The following is a 16,728-nucleotide window of genomic DNA, read 5'->3' on the forward strand; positions in this document are numbered from 1 at the left end:
GATGTGGGGTCTTCATATCACCACTTATTGTTTTATAACTGCGAGGTCTCATAAACTTATTTTTGAATTGTTTAAAGTTTGGCGCGCTTGCTATCGGATGAGCAGAGGCAACATAGTAAGCAGGGCTGCAGCATTGGATATTTTCGATTAATACTGAGCGTCATTAGAACAGCACTGTTTTCAGCCAGCCTTGCCACATCGTGAAAGTTAATATACTAGAATTTTCCAGAGCAGGGCAAGGCGCTTTATAAGTAAAGGCACAGTCGTACGCCATCATTATTCCTAAAACAAGCGCCAGTTTGATCGAACGTTTGAGTGTCGGTTCGGCAGAAAGAAATTTAAGTGGGACAAAGTGAAGTAGCAATTACACGGTTATTCATATATTTAATACATTTCAACTGAACAAAACATAAAGGTAAGTCTTTAATTAGAATTTAACAATTTTCACATGCATTCATGTATTAAAGTGCACTCTAAATTCGGCACGTGCTCATTGCCGCGTGTGTTTGACCTGAAAAAATTTCCATTGTCTTCCATGTGCTTTACAACTAAAATCAATAATTGGATGTTAGGTGCATTGATGCAAGTAGTTTTGGGGTTATTTTAAATACAGCTTTGCCATTGAACTGTATAAAAAATGATGGCTGCGTGTGGCTGAAGTTTAAAATGCGAGCAAAAATACTTTGGCATGTAATATATTCGCGTATTTACATGCATCTGTATGCATATATTGCGTCATTCGATTTTTCTGCTGTATTTGGGACTTCCAATAATTAGAACCTTGCTGCTTACATTGCAAATTATGTATACATCAATATTTAATGATTGCTCGAAATTGGCTGATTTATCTAAAATTGCTGGAATATTCCATTGAAAAAATTGCCGCATCACACACACATACAAATTTTCCATTCGCCTTCCTACTCATTATGAGTCATAACAGCATTCAGCTATTGACGTCTAAAATTATATTATAATTCAGAAATATTTCGTTAAAAATAAAGAAACATTAATGGCAAGTGTTTGGATTTTAGCTATTTTTATTTTCTATATTGAAAAGTGCGTTGCTAACCGGCATTTTAAACTATACCTTTGTGTGCGTTGTTGGAATAAAACATGTCCAAACGTATATATGAAAATTTAGCGCGCTCGTGCTTGTATACTATTGCCGTCTCGTTCATGCGTACAGTACAAGGTGCGAACTTATCAGTCTGGCAACGGCGTGGTTCACAATACATATACATGTAGATACATGCATATGCTTATGCGTATTTGTATGTGTGTTTGTGGTTTATAGTATTCCAGAATTTTCGCCTTTGTGTCCATGCGGTACTTCCATCCCTTGATGAAATTTAGCAGCTGCAATTGCAGCTGAACTTCAACTCTATTGTTATCTTTGTGTTTATGTTGCAGGAACATTTATACATAATAAATTGTACATACATACACATGGATGTACATACGTGTCTCGGCCATATAAATTAGTCATTTACCTCACGTTTCACCGTTTTTGGTTTTCGCTCTGACATTAGCAACAACCTGTTTCCGTCGCATGAGAAATTTTACGTAAAAGGTCTGAAAATGATCAGAACGTTAACTTTTATTTCATTGGGCTTTCATGGACAGGGCTGTAGCCTTTGCTTTCAAATTAGTATTAAATAGCTTGTTGATGAAAATTAATATTTAAACGAATATATGTATATCCACTAAATGAGATAATTATTGATTACCATCATCTAAAATGTAAATAAAATATATATGTATGACTCTAGACTTTAGTTCTCAAACGAATACTAAATCGATTAATTTCTACAATACAATACAAACACGTCAGTGAAATGTCGCTAATGAATGTAAAATCGATCGTTGACACTGCTTTCAGTTTCCAAATAACACAAAATAGAGAAGAAAAACAATATATACTTATATAAACTATTCTAAAATCTATACTTTTTTATTTGTTACAGATGTCTAAGGCTCCAGCTGTTGGTATTGATTTGGGCACAACCTACTCTTGCGTGGGTGTGTTCCAGCATGGCAAGGTTGAGATCATTGCCAACGATCAGGGTAATCGTACCACCCCATCATATGTTGCCTTCACGGAGACGGAGCGTTTGATTGGTGACGCCGCCAAGAACCAGGTGGCCATGAACCCAACCCAAACTATCTTCGATGCTAAGCGTCTGATTGGTCGCAAATTCGATGATGCGGCCGTCCAGTCTGATATGAAGCACTGGCCTTTCGAGGTCGTTAACGTTGATGGCAAGCCCAAGATCGAGGTTACGTACAAGGATGAGAAGAAGACTTTCTTCCCTGAGGAGATCTCCTCCATGGTGTTGACCAAGATGAAGGAGACCGCCGAGGCGTACCTGGGCAAGACGGTTACCAATGCCGTCATCACTGTGCCCGCCTATTTCAACGATTCACAGCGTCAGGCAACCAAGGATGCTGGCACCATCGCCGGTTTGAACGTATTGCGTATTATTAATGAGCCAACTGCCGCGGCCATCGCTTATGGCCTGGACAAGAAGGCTGTTGGTGAACGTAATGTGTTGATTTTCGATTTGGGCGGTGGTACTTTTGATGTCTCCATTCTGTCGATTGATGACGGCATCTTCGAGGTCAAATCTACTGCTGGTGACACCCATTTGGGTGGTGAGGATTTCGACAATCGTCTAGTCACTCACTTTGTGCAGGAGTTCAAGCGCAAGCACAAGAAGGATCTGACCACCAACAAGCGTGCTCTGCGTCGTCTGCGCACTGCCTGTGAGCGTGCAAAGCGTACTCTTTCCTCATCTACCCAGGCGAGCATTGAGATCGATTCGCTGTTCGAGGGTACCGACTTCTACACCTCGATTACTCGCGCTCGTTTTGAGGAGCTGAACGCTGATCTGTTCCGCAGCACCATGGACCCCGTGGAGAAGGCATTGCGTGATGCTAAATTGGACAAGTCGGCCATTCACGATATTGTGTTGGTCGGTGGCTCCACCCGTATCCCCAAGGTGCAGCGCCTATTGCAGGATCTGTTCAACGGCAAGGAGCTGAACAAGTCCATCAACCCCGATGAGGCTGTTGCCTATGGTGCTGCCGTCCAGGCTGCTATCTTGCACGGCGACAAGTCGCAGGAAGTGCAGGATCTGTTGCTGCTCGATGTCACCCCCCTGTCGCTGGGTATCGAGACCGCTGGCGGCGTGATGAGCGTGTTGATCAAGCGCAACACCACCATCCCCACAAAGCAGACCCAGACCTTCACCACCTACTCGGACAACCAGCCCGGTGTGTTGATCCAGGTCTACGAAGGTGAGCGTGCCATGACCAAGGACAATAATTTGTTGGGCAAGTTCGAACTGTCGGGCATTCCACCCGCACCACGCGGTGTCCCTCAGATTGAGGTGACCTTCGACATTGATGCCAACGGTATTCTGAATGTCACCGCTCTGGAGCGTTCGACCAACAAGGAGAACAAGATCACGATCACCAACGACAAGGGTCGTCTGTCCAAGGAAGATATTGAGCGCATGGTCAACGAGGCCGAGAAGTACCGTAACGAGGACGAGAAGCAGAAGGAGACCATCTCTGCCAAAAACGGTCTGGAGTCGTACTGCTTCAACATGAAGGCCACACTGGATGAGGAGAATCTGAAGAGCAAGATTTCCGACTCGGATCGCACCACCATCTTGGATAAGTGCAACGAGACCATCAAGTGGCTGGATGCCAATCAGCTGGCCGACAAGGAGGAATACGAGCACCGCCAGAAGGAGCTGGAGGGCGTTTGCAACCCAATCATCACCAAGCTGTACCAGAGCGCTGGTGGTGCTCCTGGTGGCATGCCCGGTATGCCTGGTGGTATGCCCGGAGCTGGCGCTGCTCCTGGCGCTGCTGGAGCCGGCGGTGCTGGCCCAACCATCGAGGAGGTCGATTAAACAATTCACCAACCACAAACCCAAACCAAACAATAAATCAATTTATACGTTTTACACAACTTGGATTCTAAATTAGAAAACACACAACCACAAGAACAAACGACAATTGCTCTTGATAACTATATTATAATAATACAACTGCAACATTTAAAATATATATAAAACAAGAAAAAGCCCAAACACCACATAGGATAATACATATATATTATATTATTATCATCATACATCGATCGATCATCCAAATAATATTTGCTTCTACTTGAATAAAATAAATCAAATTTGAGATTTGCAAAAGAAAAAAAAAACGAGTTATTTGTTGGCGGGTGTGGTAATTTTTGAAAAGACATGTTTTAAAATTGTTATAATATATAATTGGGGCATTGTATATGATATAACAAATAGGCCACGGAAGCTTTGGGCGTGGCATGTCTCTTCGGGTATATTTATTTTTACTGTAACATAACTTTGGATTTTATTTATTTAAGATATAAGCTTCTTGCTCTGAAAGAGCACTCTGCTCAATTTTGGAACGAATACAAAGATTAACTCCGAAAAAAATAAAAGATTTAAGGGCGTGGCCTCAAATTGAGCTACTATGTCAGAATCAAAGGGACGAGAGGCTTATCATTTAACTGTTAAATACTCAGCCCATTACTTAATCGTGTGCTATACGATCGTTCGTCTGCAAGTGGTGAGTACCACGATTGAGTGATTCCGGGACTTAACACTGTTAACAGTGCTCTTTACATAACTTAATGAGACTTTTAACATCGAGGGATGGGCAGAGCTGTACCAGAACGCTCAGCTCTTCTGCTAACAAAACCGGCGGCTATAAAAAGCTCTTGAGCTGTTGCTCTATTTTGTTTAACAGAGTTCAGCTAATAGCCAATTGCAGCGTAAGCTCTTTGAGTGTCGTGGTCTATACCTGCGGCTGGTTGGTCGCAGTGCACGATTTAGTAATGTGAGTGAGTCTTTTGAGTGTAGACTTGATAATAATTATATCATTTAATGAGAACAAATTAAAAAATCATAATAATATCTTTTTGTATGAATGAAATTTTTATGAAGTGGAATTTATCATATTCACTTGACCCTCTGTCTCCCTCCTGTCTCTCCTATGTAATTTGTATATCTAATCGATCATAAAATAATTGATATATTTAAGTTGTATATTAAGAGCTTTTCAACGGATTTTTTGTACATAATAATTTTGCTTTTCTGTAGTTGACATAATATCTATGTAATTTTCCGCACAGTTATAATAATCCCAACAATATTTTATATATAATAAACGGTGTTCAAAGAGAGAACAATATTTTGAGTGCCTAATCGACCCAGGCAAAGTTGCCATCCTTGTCCAGCTTGGCGACTCGGCTTATCACCGGCAGCTCACTGTTGTTGGGTTTATAGGTGCCCTGGTCCTGGTTCCAGTTGTTCTCCTTAATGTGGACCGACCTCACTCTGCGCCCAAAGACGTTGCCCGGCTGCTGATGCTCATTTATACTGGGCTTCAAGCTAAGAGTTATGTCCGTTTCCAGTTGGTGCTCTTCAAGAGTTTTCTGGGGAGTGCCCACCTTGTGCGCCTTCCCACTCACCTGGTCTAGGTAGGATTGCCACTGTTGCAGCTTGTCCTCGGCAGCGCGCAGCTGCTCGATGCTGCGCTCGTGACCAGGATTGATCCCAATTGGTTGAATGCCAACAATCTCATTCAGGTCGATCTTGATGGGAGCAAGAGCGGAAATAGCGCGCGATAGTCCGATTTGCGTGTGACGAATGCGATGCTCCGTGAGATCGGCGCCCAGCAGCTCCTCGTGCGGGTCCATTCGTATGGGTATCACTTTGTTGATCACATAGAGCAGCAAAAAGGTCGAGCAAATGCCCCAGCAGGCCAGGCAAAGAGCGGACAGCGTTTGGATGCCGAGCAGGTACCAGCCGCCGCCCTTGAACAGGCCACTGCGACCCTTAGTCGTGTCCATGGGCAGTGGATTGTCGGCGAACAGCCCTACAGCGATGACACCCCAAATACCACAGATCCCATGCACCGAACTCGCACCCACCGGATCATCCACGCCCAGTCGATCAAACAGCGGCATGCTGATCACACATAGGAGGGAGCCCAACGCTCCAATGAGCAGCGCCTCCCAGGCGCGATACAGAAAGCAGCCAGCTGTGATGGAGACCAGGGAGCCCAGAATGCCGTTGATCAGATCCATGATGTCCAAGCGGCCATCGTGACGCCAGAACGAATAGCTGCATATGTAAGGTGATTGATAGATTTCTCCAAAGATCTTTGTAGTCGATCTGCACTTACAGCGAACACACAAATCCCCCGCCAAAGGAGCCCATCATGGTCATCACAGCGGCACGCGCGGCATACTGCCATTTGGCGCCGCTGACGCCATAGGTGCTGCCCGAGTTGAAGGCCAGCCAGCCCCACCAGAGCACGAAGAGACCCATGCACGCATTCACCGGATTGCCCAGTGGCAGTGGATCAATGCCCTCTGCATATCGGCCCAGACGTGGCCCCAGCATGGCAGCCGAAGCAAACGATGCGGCGCCTCCAACCAGATGCACTGGACCGCTGCCCGCAATGTCCACGGCGCCCAGATTGTTGAGGAATCCATGTTCGCCCCACACCCAGCCCGCGGGTATGCAATACACCACGGTGTTTAGGAACGAGAACACACAGTAGGCCTTAAAATTGCAGCTGTAAAGTGCAAGGAATATCATATTAAAACATACCATATCATATCGGATTGGTCCTCTTATATCTTATCTATCTTATATATATTTTATATCATATCGAAATATGCGACATTGTAGAAACTAAAACTTTATAATATGCTACGATTATCACATCAAGTAATATCAAGTCCTTCCAATATATATGTATATCATATCATATCATATATATATATATGAATAAGTCACATGTATATGAATAAGTCACATGTGAAATGATTAATCAAATATAATCAGAAAATTCTTTTATAGATGTTTTACACAAACTGGAAATTGAAATATTGCTAAGCTTATCCCAATACTAGATAGTCTAGGAAATTTACGTTCTTTTAAGAACCAAGTATAACCATATAAAATAGTTTATGCAAATAAAAAAGAACAATTAAATATACAAAATTTTGTGAAATGCTTTTAGCATCCTTTTTCTTACCGCTCGGCCATGGCGCCACTTACAATGGTCGTTGATGTTGTGGCAAACGACAACTGAAAGAGGAAGGCGGCAAAGATCTGACCCATCAGCTCGTCGCCAACGGGCGGATCGAGCAGGAAGTCGCCGATGGCCATGAAGGGATTCGAGAAGGGTCCACGTCCGAAGCTCATGCCGTAGCCAAAGAGCCAGTAGGTGAAGCCGCCCAGGACAATGTCAATCACGTTCTTCATCATGATATTTACCTCGTTCTTGATGGAAACACAGCCCGACTCGAGCATCCCGAAGCCCGTTTGCATCGTAAAGATAATGAAGGAAGAGGTCAGCACCCAATTGGTATCCTCGATGGAAAGATCATAGAGACCCGGTATCACATAGCTGCTATTCCGAATCACGCCTTTCAGTGCTATCATCTGCGACGCTGTCGCATTCTCCAACTTCATTTTATTTCTCTCGTCGTATTTTATTCCCGTCGCTCGCGTCCGGTGTTCAGGGGAGTTGCTCTAGAAGTGAACGAATCAAAGTTGTTTTCATTTTCAATGCGAAAGTCAACAAATTACATTCATTTGATTTGAATGCAAGCTAATCGCAGCGCCCACCCAAAAAGCTAAATTATTTAGCTTAATTTTGCGTGCGTGTTATTTTCGAATGAACGAGCTAATTATACCCTGTACTAAATTTAAATTGGGTATTCGCGACTTGTACACATATCTGTTTGAAGACAAATAATATCTATGTATGTATGTATGTACATCAGAGTAACATATACTTATATAAAATATCTGCGACTCATTGCAGAACATTTGTTTCCTTATATAATATGTATATTATAATATAAATTTGTAAAAAAGTAAAACAATAATAAAAATTATAATAATTGTAATAATAATAATAATGTAATAGTGTTCCTGAAAATTGAATTCTTTAACAAATTGTATTTGAATAAAAAAGTAAATTTACATATGTATATATTTATTTAAATATTATGTATAACTTTACATTCATAAACATTAAAAAAAAAAAATGTTTTTAAGAATAATTTAAATATTTTTCCAAAAATTTTTTGTTTTAAACTATTCAGAAATTGAAAAAATTGTTTCAATATTATTTTAAATCCGAGTGTATATGTATGTATATGTTTATTTAAACTTTGCTCAGTTTTAATTAAAAACAACATATAATTGAAAATAGCTTATATTTTATATAGATTTTATCTATCGAGGACTTTGGTGTATTAAATATAAAGTTGGTTGTCATTGCCTTACTTTGAACTTGACATTTCGATTAATTTAATGTTGTTGTTGACGCTGCTGTTGCTGCTGACGGTGTTGTTGTTGTAGTCATTGCATGACTTCAAACACTTTGCAAAACTATTGCGCGCATTATGCATGAAATTCAATTACAAGTTTTGCCATTTTAAATTTTTTTTTTTTTTTTTTTTTTTTTTTTTTTTTTTTATATATATTTATTAAGTGTAGAACCGGTACATCAAAAATAGAACCATAACAACACAGGGAAGGTAAATTAATAATAGAGCCGAACCCCATACCGAGTTATGGGGATTTTAAGCCATTTTAAATTAAATTCAAATTTGTAGTCTTGAACTGGCCTAATTAACTTAAACTGCAACTTATTTTAAGGGTAACGTAATATCGTTATCAAATGCGTCATTAACTCTTCTACAGTGGCGATTGAGCAGTAATATATTTATGTGTTTATTTTTTTTTTTTTTCGAATATATTTTTACTTCTTGTAAATTAGTCATTATTGAATGTTTAATATTTTCGTTCATAATCATAAATTATAGCATACTTTGAGCTGCATTCAGATACGTTAACGTAACGTGCTTTGCGCCATTTTATTGTCGTTGACCCAAGTTTGTAACGTTATTTTTTTTCATATCTTACGTTATGTTTAGTATTTTTAGTATTTACGGTAACTTTGAAGCTCAATTTACGGATTTTGGCGTTAACGCAAACGGTCACTCAGATCAATTTTAGCACTAGTTGGTATTGCTCGAACGTTCATTAAAACCGTTGAAAATATCAAATAAAAACTGTGTATCTTATAACAATTAAAAGTTAATTGTGCAGTTGAGAGTGCATATTAACGCCAGCAAAATGTATTTTTTGGCAGTGCTTGCGTTTATTGGAAATGCCAAAGGTAAACGAATTTAGCGAAAACTGAAAAACTTTATACACACACAACCATAGAGCCACTATATCCTTGCTGTACTAAAGAGAGTAAAACAGTGAAAATTTATTTTTTTTTCCTTATGTGCTTAAGCTTTATGGTTGAAATAAAATAGTTTCCAATGTGTATAAAGATAAGGACCTCAAATAAAAATTATTTTTTTTTTTCATTCTAAAATCAATTTCAATTTTTGTTCTCTATCTACAATAACTGTAATATGGTCCATGGCCACAGCAGAGTTTCACAATTTATGGGACACGGGGCACACATACACATACACACACACACACTTGCGCTGCGCTCATTTTCTCAGCCAGCCAGCAAGCAGGCAGCAACTCCTGCGAAAAGGGGGCATAACGCCTTACCACTGGGCGCTGTGAAGGAAGTGGCGTGCAAAATTGTGCGTTAGTGCTGCCCATTCCGCTCTTACTTTCTGCTTCGCTCTCTCTCACTCTATTTCTCTCTCGCTTGCTCTCTGTTCAATGTGTATGCATGTTTGTGGGTGGTCGTTCGTTTTTGCATGTATGTATATATACTTTGCCATGTGTTTGGGTGTGTGCGAATGAGCTGGACTTGGTGTGTGTGCGTGTGTGTGAGTATGTATATGTAGGTGTATGTGTATCTTTATTGCAAAAATTTCACTTGGAAACTCGCACTGAGAGGCAGCAATTTTTTTCTTTGCGCGGGGGCGTAAAGCGCGCTGTTTGCCATTTTCGTTCGTGTGTTTCCTGCCCAGCCGTTCGCACTCGTGTTTTGTCGTTCGTGTCGACTGTGTTACTGCATGTTATTGCAGCCCCTTTTCCACTTTCCTGCTACCCGAGGACGTTTGCTGGATATATTTGTTTTTAATTTGAATTTCCTTTTGCTGTTTAGCATTTAAATTATGTTCAAAATGTAATGCGTTTGCATTTAATTTCATTCAAGTGATAAATGTTATGGCCATGTACATGCACACACTCATACACTTGTATATGCATATACATATATGTATATATATATCTATAGATATATCTATGTTTCTCTGGGTCGATTGGTGAGGGGCTAAGGGTGTACAGCACCTGCTGCATTTTCAATACGCCAGTGCAGATGTATGTATGTGTGTGTGATGAGAGAATGCTGTACGAAAAACGGTGACTGCTAAATCAGTAGTAAAGCGAAACTTGGTCAAGTGTGTCAAATAAAGAATCGTACAGTTGTTCGGAAACTTATACATACATAACTATGTTTGTAGGTAAAATCATGTACATACATGTTTATATGTCTTAGTTATTATTTCATTAATATTTTTAGCTATCATTAAATGTGATAAAAGCTTTAATTTACTTAACTATGATTAAATTTAATAATTTTGTATAATGAAAGTAATAGAGCCAACATATTTAATAATATTAATCATATTCAAAGTTAATATGTTTGAAGATTATATAAATTATATTCTAATTTCAAACTGTACATTATTTGAGCATATTATTTGAGAATAATATTTATATTATAGCATTTAATAGCATATGGAAATACCTATTAATTATTTAATATTCTTGTATTTAGTTGCATATACACATCGCTAAAATTATAGTGCCTAATGCTTTTCTCGTCCTTGACACATTAGATAGCAACGCTGTGAGCTCCAGCCTCATCCAGGGTGGTCACTGCCGCGATTACAATGGCAAACTGTATGAGACTGGCATGCATTACATGCCCGGGCCGGACTCCTGTCGACTCTGCATCTGCGACAGCGGATTGCCTAAGGCGTGTAAAATGGTGCTGTGCGAGGCCTTCAGCAAGTGCAAGTCCTTTCAAACTGTGGGCAGTGGCAACAACTGCTGCGAGGTCATCTGCCTCGATGACCAATTCAGCGATGGCAGCACCGACTTTGGCATTTGACTGGTGGCCAGTGGCATTACGGCCACGCTTTCCCTATCCCTGCTCTTCTTCTTGGTCAATCGATTGCGACAGCGCAAGATGCGAGCACGCGAGAATCGCCAGAACGCGGAGGATCAGCGCAGTATTGTGGGCAGCATTGGGTGAGTTTCCACAAGCTAAGAAGTCCTTATTCTGTTTACTAATTAAACGCAATCAACTTTGCAGTTATATTGCCGGCAACATGGGCTACATGGAGGGTAATCTGAGTGCTATGGACTATTCGTATGGCGCAGCTACCACGCATTATCCACTGTGGAAGCCACCGAGCGGCTATTTTCCGCGAGGCGAGGCACCGCCGCCATACGAGGAGGCCGTCGCAATATCCCAGGCGGAGGCATTAAGCGCTCAGTGCACCGTAACGCTGCCTAGCCATGTGCAGCGCCAGGCTGTGGCCAGTGTCAGTCAGCAACAGCAGCAGCAGCAATTGCAACAACAGCAGCAACTGCAGCAGCAGCACCTGCAGCAACATACACTACAGCTGCACACCCAGCCACAACAACACACACATCCCCATGCGTACGCACAGCAGCTAGTGCCCGTGACTGCAGCGCATCCGCATGCGCATCAACTGAGTGCTGCGGCCGCTGCTGCAGCTGCCGCACAATCCAATCAGTATACGCAGAGCACTACGAATCTAATTAATATAAACATCAATAGCGGTGGAGTAACCACAATTGCCACTGGCGAGAATCACCAACCTCCTTACAGCTTGCAAAATGAACAGCAGCAACAGCAGCAACATCAACAACAGCAACACCAACAGCAGCAGCAACTGCAGCAACAGCAGCAACAGCAGCAGCAGCATAATCTGGAGCAACAGCACCAGCAGCAGCTACAACAGCTCTCTGCACCGACGCCCAGCAATCCGATCTGTGTGCAAACTCTGCCCGCTCCCAAGCCCAGTGTCAATAGCGAGTGCAGCTATAAAAATTGTCATCTCAATATAAGTGCCAGTGTAACGACCGCTGCGGCTACTGCTGCTGGCAGCGCCTCTAGCTCGCTGGCCTATGCAGCAGCACGGCGAACGCCACGCGGCTCACAGGAACTGCTGCAACAGCAGCCGCAGCAGCAGCAGCAGCAGCAATATCTGACTGTAGCCGATGTGGAGATTAATGCGAGCGCGAGTGCAGCTAGTTATCATTCACTGCCAGCCACGACTGAAATGCTGGTCACGCCCACACACCACCTGTCACAGCAGCAGCAGCAGCAGCAGCAGCAGCAACAACACCATCAGCAGCAACAACAGCACCAGCAGCAGCAATTGCTCGCAGCAGCCTTGTCCACGACTGCCATAGACATGCTGCCAGCCATGGATATAGCGACGATAACAACGCCGCCCACATGCAGCAGCAGTACAGCAGATTCTGTCACACAAACGCTGCCCCTACCGCTGCCGCTGCATGCTGCTCTCAAATCACAGCAGCAACAACAACAACAGCAGCAACAGCACGGAAGCAAGACGCCCTCTAGCTCGCGTCGCTATCATCGCACCATTCCGCGCTACTTTGCTGTGGCCGATCCGCTGCAGGTGGTTAGCGTCAAGCCAAAGTCCAGCATCAGCACCAACACCAACACCAGCTCCAGCTCCAGCACAGACAAGGCAAGCAAGAAGCCCATGTGCCAGTGCCCCATACAGCATGTGCCCATGTCCTACATGGGCAGCAATGCCAATGCCAACGCGAATGCATTCCTTAGCGGCGCTGGCAAGCTCTTCGCATCCAATGGCAGTAATGCCTGCGCCCTCTCGCCCAGCTCCAGCACACGACATGCCGCAACGCTGGCGTATGGTCAGCGCGCCAAGTCCACAACTAATCTGCAGCTGCATCAGCAGCAGGGACAGGATCTGCTTGGCAGCCGCAGTGCCTGCACCTATGACACAAAGATTGCAACCATTTCGAAGCAGGTGGGCGACGAGCTGCAGATGCAGCCACATCCCTCGCACGGCTCGAGCAGTGTCTCCGCCATAATACCACCGCCGCCGTTGCAGCATCACGATGATGTCAGTGCTCCACCCATTGTGCTGGGTCGCGTGCAAAAGCGTTCCAGCAGCTCGAGCAGCGCTGCCGAACGGGCTCGCAGCAGCAGCGGCGGACGCAGTGCGTCCAGCAGCGGATCAGCAGCTGCTGCCCAATCCGGCGTCGATATGCTCTCCAGCGCCTATTTGAATCGAAAGGTGAGTTCGAAATGTAAGTAATCCCATTGTGAATACTGAACTTTGGATACTCGATAGATTTCACCCTAGAATGTACACATACATATGTATAAGGAATTGGAACAAAGCTGTATATCTAAGTGCATATTGCATATATATTTGAAAAACAGTTTTAAGCACAATGCATACATACATATGTACACATATTCTAATATCTAAAATACGGGCGAATGAAACCGAATTAATTGAAATATATATTAAATATATTAATTATTATTTTCATTAATATTACATATATATTATTAAGAAACTGAATTCTATATGTTTTTAATCTTTTATATTCTTGATATTTATTTGTTTTTGATGAACGAATGAACTCTTTGCGTTTAAGCTCGTTCGTGTTCAGAGTTTCTGCTAGAGTGCTATATAAATATATTCCAATCTGTAGCCAATAATAATAGTTCTTTTCGATTTCGTAATTTACATATTTATTTATTTTTCTTAATTTTCTTGCGGTTTCATTCTCCGTAAAAATATATTTCCTTTGACAATTGGCTAATCGCGTTAGCGATCTTTACAGGTTGATGCATACTTGAGTTTAACGCAGAAACAGCAGCAACATTTCTATAACCAGCAAGAACAGCAGCAGCAGCAGCAGCAGAAGCAGCAACAACAGCACAACAACGATCAAAGCAATCCAACTTTACCACCGAAACTCAACAAAAGCCTAACGAATTTAAAAGCCGTAACAACCACTGCCACCAGCAGCTGCAGTACAAACAGCAACAGCAGCAGCACCATCAACAGCAACACCAACAACAGCAGCAGTAGCAGCAGCAGCAACAGTAGCAGTGGAGGCAACAACAACAATGCTGTGGCCACCATTTACACCCTCAGCAAGTCGACGGGCAGCAGCGTACATCAACGGAAGGAGCAGGCGCCAACATTGACGCTGCCGCCGAACAGCCCCTCATCCAGCTGCGGGGAAAAGTCGAGCGGCAAAATCAATTCGAGCACATTTTATCCGTTGGCCAACAATCATGTCACCTACACGCTGCCCAAGCACATCAGCGGCAAGATCTCTCTGAACAGCACCATCAACAGCGTGGTCAGCAAGGTGCCCTCGGTGATCAGCATACCCCCATTAGAGAACAACAATGAGAAGGCAACGGTGAGCAGCAAGAGCACCACATTGCCCAAAATACTGCGTGTGAAACGGGACAGCGAACGAAACACAGCATCGACCTCTGCATCAACAGCAGCAGCAACAGCAACAACAACAGGAGCAGCAGCACCACCATCAGCGCCAGCAGGAGCAGCAGGATCAACAACCAATAGCAAATCCATTGCCCATTGCAAAATGCCCAGCTATCCGCAGCTGGTGGCCAAAGTGCAGAGCGGGCGCAGTGGCACGCCCAGCAAGCAGCTACCTGTGTGCACCACATCGAAGAACTGCTTGAATCCTAACGAGCATTTCCTGCCCAACGATACCAGCCTGGACGACGACTATTTAAGCGAATGCGAGAACTGCAAAATCGCACAGAGTGCCAAATATTATCTAGACGCCGAGATGAGCGGAGGCAGTGGAGCCGACGCCTTAACACCACAGGAAACTATGACGCTGCAGCGCAAATCACTGGAGGAGACCAAAGAGGAGCCGCACGACAGTTACTATCGCAGCTCGCACACGCTGCCAAGCAATGCCAAAAAGCATGGGTATGAATTTACTTTGATATAGAAATCATATACATACATATAAATCAAATAATCTTCATATATGTCGGTCTATATATTTCATATAGTGTCAGCAAAAACAACAATCGCGAGGCGTGGCAGTTCTCAACAATCCCTGCGGCCAGTTCGTCGGATGAGGATGTCAACGAATGAGATTTGAGCCATTTTCTTTAAGATGCCACACCCACACCCAAATGCCAAAACAAAAAGTGCATCCTAAAGAAAAGGCAGGCTTCTACTTCTGTACCCAAGTCACAACCCCAATGGCATATACTAAATATATAACTACATAGATAAAAACCTGATTAAAATCTTGAATATATTTGTAAAAAACGATGTGCTAAATTGCTCAAAGATATTTATATATTTATGTAGCTATGATAACCAACATTGGCATGTAAAATTTGCTTGATTCTGCACAAATATATGTATATTTGTAACTATGTAAGTAATTCAAATTGTATTATAAGAGAGTTGCAAGCATTATTCAAATCGTTAGAGAAAATGTCAAAATTGTTAAAGATTATATAGTTTGTTAGGAAGGAAAACAAAAACAGAATACGATTATAATACACTGAAGGAAACTAAGTAGAAAGACTTTACGCAAAAAGTTGAAATTACAATTTTTCAATTTATACTATAGTCGATCCATATAAATACATAGTATGTATTGCTTGTTTTGTATGTGTATATATATGTAGAACAAATAATGATTAGTCGGGATCGAAATTGAAAGAAAACAAACTCCAATTTGCCAATAATAACTGTCAATAAATTGTATTATGTATGTACTATATATAAATAAACATGCTCTGTATGTTATATGTAAGCTGACCAAATTTGCGGGTCGTATCCCCAGCTAAAACCAAAGCTCACACACAGAAATAGTATCAAGTAATAGGCATTCATAAATACTAAATACACTCATGCTCACAGTCACCCATTTTAAGAATGTAAATGTTAACTATCTAAGAGAGTTGAAGCTGAATAACTAATTGAAGAAAGGCGATTGAATTATATGTGTGTTGTATGTTAAGTATACGCATGGATATCCAACAGCACTTTAAGGTGTTCAATGTAAGTAAACTTAAACAAAAAATTTAAATAAAAAAAAATATATATATATATATATATATATATATATATATATATATTAGATTGATTTCTTGCTTAGGAAATATTGAATTGTACTTGTTATATGTATGTATTAAATAATATTCTTTTAATTGTGTTATACAATTATATTGAATATTATTTAATTGAAATGTCTATTGATAGTACGACACAGACTTATGACAAATATTTAAAACATACTGAAAAAAAAAGAAAACAAAAAAAAATGTACACGAAATGGACAGCGAGTCCAGCATTTTTATCTTATAAGCAACGCATACATATTCAAATAAAACGAAAGAGTATGTTCTTTATAATTTGATTCCTTAGACAACGCACCAAGCAGCAGTTTTGGCTCGAATCTGTTGCTTGGCTAGCATATGATTAGATAAAGAAGGTTTTTTTATATAATTAAAATAAAGAACTGAAATGTTTTGGGATTAGCCAAAAACTTCAGGTAGTTAAGACCATAGGAATGCTAGCACCAAAGTTCGACTATTATTTAAATTAAATTTTCTTAA

General features: G+C 41.6%; 4 protein-coding genes and 1 long non-coding RNA gene across 5 annotated transcripts; 3 read left to right on the top strand and 2 right to left on the bottom strand.

The window, feature by feature from the left end:
• Positions 1-263: 263 nt before the first annotated feature.
• Positions 264-3,977, top strand: LOC6573645 (heat shock 70 kDa protein cognate 4). Its single transcript, XM_001999675.4, has 2 exons — positions 264-415; positions 1,968-3,977. The coding sequence occupies exon 2, from the start codon at positions 1,968-1,970 to the stop codon at positions 3,921-3,923; it is 1,956 nt and encodes a 651-aa protein (XP_001999711.1). The 5' UTR covers positions 264-415; the 3' UTR covers positions 3,924-3,977.
• On the bottom strand, positions 322-1,823 carry LOC122756773. The gene is made up of 2 exons (XR_006356625.1): positions 1,091-1,823; positions 322-960 (listed from the first exon to the last, which is right to left on the bottom strand). It is a non-coding gene; the product is annotated as an uncharacterized LOC122756773 (long non-coding RNA).
• Positions 3,978-4,959: 982 nt separating the features above from the next.
• Positions 4,960-7,612, bottom strand: LOC6573644 (putative ammonium transporter 2). The gene is made up of 3 exons (XM_001999674.4): positions 7,096-7,612; positions 6,235-6,630; positions 4,960-6,173 (listed from the first exon to the last, which is right to left on the bottom strand). The coding sequence occupies exons 1-3, from the start codon at positions 7,533-7,535 to the stop codon at positions 5,249-5,251; spliced, it is 1,761 nt and encodes a 586-aa protein (XP_001999710.1). The 5' UTR covers positions 7,536-7,612; the 3' UTR covers positions 4,960-5,248.
• Positions 7,613-9,069: 1,457 nt separating this feature from the next.
• LOC116804869 lies at positions 9,070-11,169 on the top strand. Its single transcript, XM_032733626.2, has 2 exons — positions 9,070-9,255; positions 10,895-11,169. Exons 1-2 carry the CDS (start codon positions 9,213-9,215, stop codon positions 11,167-11,169), a joined length of 318 nt encoding a protein of 105 aa, XP_032589517.1. The 5' UTR covers positions 9,070-9,212.
• Positions 11,170-11,223: 54 nt separating this feature from the next.
• On the top strand, positions 11,224-16,209 carry LOC6573642 (transcription factor kayak). Its single transcript, XM_032733625.2, has 4 exons — positions 11,224-11,309; positions 11,374-13,381; positions 13,941-15,076; positions 15,163-16,209. The coding sequence occupies exons 1-4, from the start codon at positions 11,248-11,250 to the stop codon at positions 15,245-15,247; spliced, it is 3,291 nt and encodes a 1,096-aa protein (XP_032589516.1). The 5' UTR covers positions 11,224-11,247; the 3' UTR covers positions 15,248-16,209.
• Positions 16,210-16,728: the final 519 nt, after the last annotated feature.

This window comes from Drosophila mojavensis, unplaced genomic scaffold (assembly GCF_018153725.1).
Source record: "Drosophila mojavensis isolate 15081-1352.22 unplaced genomic scaffold, ASM1815372v1 contig_16, whole genome shotgun sequence".
NCBI lineage: Eukaryota > Metazoa > Arthropoda > Insecta > Diptera > Drosophilidae > Drosophila > Drosophila mojavensis.

Coding starts and splice junctions, on each gene's coding strand:
- LOC6573644 (XM_001999674.4), bottom strand. CDS start 7,535: ATGAAGTTGGAGAATGCGACAGCGTCGCAGATGATAGCACTGAAAGGC. Junction 6,631..7,095: donor AGTGGCGCCATGGCCGAGCG/GTAAGAAAAAGG, acceptor TGCACTTTACAG/CTGCAATTTTAAGGCCTACT. Junction 6,174..6,234: donor GGGGGATTTGTGTGTTCGCT/GTAAGTGCAGAT, acceptor TTACATATGCAG/CTATTCGTTCTGGCGTCACG.
- LOC6573645 (XM_001999675.4), top strand. CDS start 1,968: ATGTCTAAGGCTCCAGCTGTTGGTATTGATTTGGGCACAACCTACTCT.
- LOC6573642 (XM_032733625.2), top strand. CDS start 11,248: ATGCGAGCACGCGAGAATCGCCAGAACGCGGAGGATCAGCGCAGTATT. Junction 11,310..11,373: donor AGTATTGTGGGCAGCATTGG/GTGAGTTTCCAC, acceptor TCAACTTTGCAG/TTATATTGCCGGCAACATGG. Junction 15,077..15,162: donor AGCAATGCCAAAAAGCATGG/GTATGAATTTAC, acceptor TATTTCATATAG/TGTCAGCAAAAACAACAATC.
- LOC116804869 (XM_032733626.2), top strand. CDS start 9,213: ATGTATTTTTTGGCAGTGCTTGCGTTTATTGGAAATGCCAAAG. Junction 9,256..10,894: donor GTTTATTGGAAATGCCAAAG/GTAAACGAATTT, acceptor TTGACACATTAG/ATAGCAACGCTGTGAGCTCC.